The sequence below is a fragment of the Malaya genurostris genome, chromosome 3, assembly GCF_030247185.1.
Source record: "Malaya genurostris strain Urasoe2022 chromosome 3, Malgen_1.1, whole genome shotgun sequence".
In the NCBI taxonomy this organism is placed as follows: Eukaryota; Metazoa; Arthropoda; class Insecta; order Diptera; family Culicidae; genus Malaya; species Malaya genurostris.
Window position 1 is genome coordinate 256131653 of NC_080572.1, and position 6000 is coordinate 256137652.

Sequence of the window (6000 nt, forward strand, 5' to 3'; positions counted from 1 at the left end):
TTGTAGTTCCGAATTCGTGTCACAAATTGCACAATATATGACCTATACAGTTGGTTCTCTGGATACCGGAGCGATCGTTTCATACTAGTTGATTCACCGAATGGGTCATTTCGCTCAAGCCGATTATTTTACTGAAACTAGCGTAAAGCAAAGCAAAACCTTGGAACTACATTCCTTCTGTGGAGTTAGCCCTTCAGTTCGCAGCCAATTCAAAGCTTAGAGAACCATTTCATGACTTTCTAATGCTATAATCCTATTGACACTAAAAATCGTTCCAGGTTGGGACTCGAACATACGACACCTGGCTTGTAAGGCCAACGCCCTACGAATTGAACCACCAAGCCGGGCAAATATCGTACAAAGCATAAATACACAATACAATGTAATACAGTAATATAGGGTGCCGTACTTTTTTTTAATTATGATAAAATTAACTGGAAGTACCGAACGGTTTCTGTGAATTTCAATTGTATTTTCAAAAATTACTGCAAGCATCACTTAGCAATATGAATTTGCTCGGAGGAAAATCTATGTTTTATGATAATAAATTATAAGAAACAGAAAAAAAATAGTTTGGGAGAGATGACGCTTTGCAGGGTGAGATGCATCTTCTCGGTAATTTATTCGAGGTGGATAAGGCAAGAAAGAAGTACTCGTTCTTGATAAAAACAATCAACGATTGTGAATGTAGTGTTGTTATTTATAAACCATTATTACAGAATGTAAATTCGACATCATGCCAATCACAGTGTTATATCGTTTCTACTGGTTCTTACCTAAGCATTGTCTAGATAAGTCAAGGAAGGCATTCATGTTCCCACAACAACCTCAAAGAACTGTTAAAGAAAAAGGTTGCACCAGCTTAATAATTATTCGTATGTCCCGCGCGACGCATTTCACGTCACACGTTTTCATATTGAAAAAGTGGCATCTCATCAATAGTTCTTGTGCGGCGTATCTACCGATTTGTAGATATAGATACCGAAATATGAAAAATAAACTTTGCCTGTGATTGTGAAAATAACTTCGACAACTTTCTATCAGTCACGAAGATAGGTTATGTTCTTATTTTAAGATGGATTTCAAATGAACACCAACAATATACTATCGCTTATGAATATTTACTGACAAATACATATAATTAGAAACTTTGTTTTGCTTTTTACTGTCGTCTTACGAGGTGAAACCACACTGACGCCCACAACTCTAGAGCACTTCTATAACGATAATCTCTAGAAAGCGGCAACTCTCCCAGAGCGCCATCTCATTCCAACACACCCCTACTCAGCTGTGATATGAAGACAATTGCATGATTCGACGAAATGACCCTTTTAACGAAATGACTTTCGGTGAAACGCCTTTCGGTGAAATGAACCTGAGCCAAATAACCTTTCTCAACAGGAGGGGCTAAACGTATTGATTTGTTTTCCTAATGCTTTCTTCCAACGAATAACAGTTTTCTGAGTTTTTAGCAGAACAGAAGTCCACGTGGTCTTCTTTTTGTGGAAGAGGAGATGATATTCGAAAAAGTCTTGAAAAGGAGTTGTAAATTGTGAATTTTCGTGGTTTATGAAATTAGGTTCATTTTAAAATTTTTGGAAATTAGATTGCAAAATTATAAACATTATTCAGTTATTTGCAATTATTACCATCATCGTCTTCAATTCAACACTAGATAATTGAACATAAATTCAACAGCGCCGAAACTAAAACTGGACCAACATACTTTCGACACATTAAAGGTATTTTAGTGCAGTTTCAGTTTTGACACTGTTCGGATAATTGATTCTGACCTACTTTATTTTATTCAAGAATGTAATGCGAAGTATTTTCAACAATGATATGTAATTTGTAAACAATTTTAATTTATTCATCTAAAGAGACAAAAACCAATTAGAAAAAGGATAAAATCGTTAAAAATTCTCGACTGAACATATTGCGAATGCCTTACCTAGAAACTATAATTTAGAGCGAATATCTTTATTGCTTTTAATACTAAAATAGTAGTTATGATTGTTGACAAAACATATGAAAAATTATTTAAATATTTCAATATATTACTCATTTTCCTAGAAACTTCGAATCAACTAAAATTATCTGTCAAAACTTGAAAATTGAATATCGACTACTGATTTGTGAGACCGGTGCCTCATGCTCTGAATTACCGACCAAGATTTAAATCAGATTTCCTTTGAAAAAAATGCGTTTTGCTTGCATGCTGGAACACCAAAAAAAATTTCTCCTTACTATCTAATAACTCATACTCATCAGTTCGTGTTGAAGCAAAAAGTTTGACATGCACGTATGAATGAAAGATAAGAATACCCCGAAATTCCTTCGGTTATTGACCGCTCGGCTGTACGCGACGCGGTCAACACAGTCTCCCGATTCCCAAAATGAAGCAAAATAAAACACGCACAAAAACAACGCTTGCAACTCACCATCAGAGCACCGCCAGCATTATTGCACCGCATCTTGCGCCACGACACTTCTCCACGTTGCGATGCAGAGAAATCAAAACACTGCTGCGTCGCCTTCCCGCCGCCGGTTCGGTACGACCCGCTCCTAGGAGAGCGCATTCAAAACAACGGCAACCGTTTGAACTTCGGCTTCGGCTCCGAATGGTTTTTCTTTTCTTTGATGTCGAACTACTTTTTATGGAAGAAGCATTTAATTCTCCAATCGGAAAAACTCACTTTGATCGAGTTGAATTTACTTTCACTACTGCCACTAGAACTACCGCAGATGCCAGTGCTGTTGTAGTTAGCCATGCACTTTACTTTGATGTCGTTGTTATTATTAATAACTCTGTTTGAACCAAGGATGCCCGAAAAAAAGTAGTATGTTTTAAATTTCTTTCAGATGACTCGTAGAGTCTTACGAACGACTGAAGCGCGATCAACACGGAACTTTCCCTACCAACGCCGTTTCGTCACTTTTACATATCCATCGCATTCCAATCGAATTCTTTCCGGCACCACCACCTGCTTTTAGTACAGGCTTGTTCACAGTGCGCTTCAGGTCAGCAAACCACACCACACGAATGCATCCAAAAGCTTGCAACTTTCTTCGATTGTGTATTGAATCGCATGATACCAAATTGCTGCCCAGTTATTGGTCACGTAAATTTTCCATTATCGCACTTGTCACGGCCCTACGAAGACTAGGGAATTCTGCATACCTTCATCATCACAATTATTCAGTTGCTAAAACACCAGACCGAACTCACGGCTGACTCTCGTCGGCTCATTCCTTGCGGGTGACTCTTCTCTTCAGTACCACAGCTCACTTTCTATCTGCCTTCATTGGCCTACCCTTTCGCTGGTAGCCAGAAATCGGTTGCTTTTCTGATTGAAGATCAAAAAAACTTCCGAAAAATTTCAAAATATGCACCGCCAAAGACGCGGAAGGCGTGCGCGCCTAAGACACACTTAATTAATCAAAGCGCGAAAGATCGCGATTAATGTTTTCTTCCTCTGCTGCATGTGTTTTCTTTTTCGGGCGGCAAACCTCTTTCTCGCGTATTATTGCACGTACGGGTTGAAAAAAAAACAGCGCGAGTTAATTTGCGTATCAACTGCGCCTCACGCGGTCCACGGTCACGGACGAAATATTTCAAATTCCAGCACACTCTTATCGTTCGGTCTCGTACCAGCAGAGCCCGGCACAACAGACAATACTCTCTTTTACTATACGTTTATGCTCAGCCACCAGCTGCAACTTGTATCGACAAAGATCTTCGATCTTCAGCAGAGCGCACAGAACATCTCACTCCGACGACTGATCACTGGAAAATGATGCGCTGGACGTTGCGCTATGCTCAGCACAGGTTCCAGTCCCAGCATTCAAATTTTTCCCAATGAACCTAACCTGCACCTGTATTGGTGGCGAGAGTGTCTCTCGTGTTCTCTTATATGTTTTTATTTTCCTTCCTTTCTATCAATGAAGAGAGACAATCCCTGTGGTGCTGCTGTATTGGTTCCGTGTTTAAAAATATCAAAAGGAGTACACCAAATTTATGCTCAATCTTTGCTCGCTCTCTGCCTTTAAAATACCACCCGTGCCCACCTCAGCACTACACCATGATCCGTAATTGTACCCCGTCGCGAGAGGGAGTTTGCTCTTTGCTCATAAACATAATTCTTCCGTTTTGCTGCACTCGCCCCCGCCACTTCTGATGCCGCTGCTGTTCGTTTTGTAGCGCGTAATCTCGTAATCGTATCTTCGGATCCTTTGCGGCTTTCTTTGAGCCGCTCTCATCTTTGCCGCCAATTACACCCTGCTTATAAATGGTGAGATTCTTGAGGTCTGCGCCTGTGGGTAGATGTGTCGGTCGATCGTCATAGCACCGGCAATTTCGGGGGAGGACACGGAGGTGTGTCAACTGGTGTGATGAATCGTGAAGATTACGCTCGCTACTATATCCTCCCTCGGCGGACGGATGCTCTTCGGTTACGGTGAGGTACCTCAATGATGGCGATAATCATAGGGTTTTGACTACAGAAGACTCGTTGTGGAAAGCGATGGTTCTTCGAAGTTTACGCGCTGTCCATAGCATATTCAATACAACGTCCTTGAGTTGTGTTGATTTAATATTATTATTATTATGATAACAATCCGGCATCGCTTTGAATATTCGAGGTTCAAACCAATCGTGTGTAATTTTGTCTTGTTATTTTTCAATGATTTTCGTTCAATGTAATAGGAACAAATATTATTTGTTCATTCTAATCAACTTCCCACTGAAATGGATCGTGATATAAAATCCTCATGGAAACTTAATCAATAATAGTAGGTTGGAATTTTCAAACCGCTGTGTAGAGCTTACTTCAGGATAAAGTTCATGCTAGAATTCGAAAATAGACTCTATCTTACACTCAAAAAATAAATCACTTCAGTTAATTCACGTAAATGCATTGTTTTACATTTTCTTTCATTTTTACAGGATGTCAATAAAGAAAAGAAAGTTATGTGATTAATACATAATCTGAAAATGATAAATCCAATGCTTGGAAATTGAGTGAATTTTCTGTATGAAAAAGTTAAAGCTTCAAAATGGCATACATTTGACTTACGGATTTGAACGTCCCACAATATTAGTTGGAAGCTTTCAATCGTGAGTACTTATAAAGACTGTCCCAGAAAGTATGGACATATGGAATATGTCAATTTTTATGGCTGCGTCATGTTGTTTACACTCTTCTTTAACCACTTGTGCAGTTGTTTATTCGTTTTCATTAGTTTGTTTCGAAATGATTGGACTTTCAGCAGAGCAACGTCGAAAAATTGTGTACAAATGGTGCACAGAACGCGGACTGTCATTGAGAAAGTTAGCAAAAATGGAAGGAGTCAGTGAAAAAGCCGTGCGAAATGCAATCAGGAAGTTCAATGAGGATAAACTGAAAACGGATTGAAAAAAAGGTCCTGCTAACCCTCAGTTGGATAAACGTATACTGAAGGCGTTCGAGCAAAAGAAGGAGGTTTCAGTTCGGGATGTGACCAAAAAAGTGGGCACTTCGAAGTCATATGTTCTTCGTGCTAAAGAACGTTTGAATCTTCGAACCTATAAGAAGCAGAAACAACCAAAACGTAGTCCGAAACAAGAAGCATCGATCAGGCCAAGGATTCGAAAGCTGTACAATACGATTCTTGCTGGAAATTTGAACTGCATAATCATGGACGACGAAACCTACGTGAAACTCGATTACAAATTCTTGTCGGGACCACAATATTATACGGTGCGAGAAGGGCAAGTGTTAAACCAATCCGAGACATCGATTGAAGTTGAAAAATTTGGTAAGAAAGCTATGGTCTGACAAGCAATTTGTAGCTGCGGTAAGATTTCGAAACCCTTCATCGCCACTGCTTCAATGAACAGAGAAATATACATCAAGGAATGTTTACAAAAACGTTTCTACCCATGATTCGAAACCTTTTTAAAAATGAAGAAGTTATAGCTAAAACAGTTTACAGGTCTCTTTGTAATTCGGAAACCGTTCA

At 39.3% G+C, this 6000-nt stretch overlaps 1 protein-coding gene across 1 annotated transcript in view; it reads right to left on the reverse strand.

The window, feature by feature from the left end:
• Window positions 1-3775, reverse strand: part of LOC131437597 (palmitoleoyl-protein carboxylesterase NOTUM) — a 29989-nt gene extending 26214 nt beyond the window's left edge. The window contains exon 1 of the mRNA XM_058607053.1: window positions 2442-3775. Within this exon, the coding sequence (XP_058463036.1) occupies window positions 2442-2579 (138 nt within the window). The 5' untranslated portion in view covers window positions 2580-3775. The remainder of the gene's footprint in view (window positions 1-2441) is intronic.
• Window positions 3776-6000: the final 2225 nt, after the last annotated feature.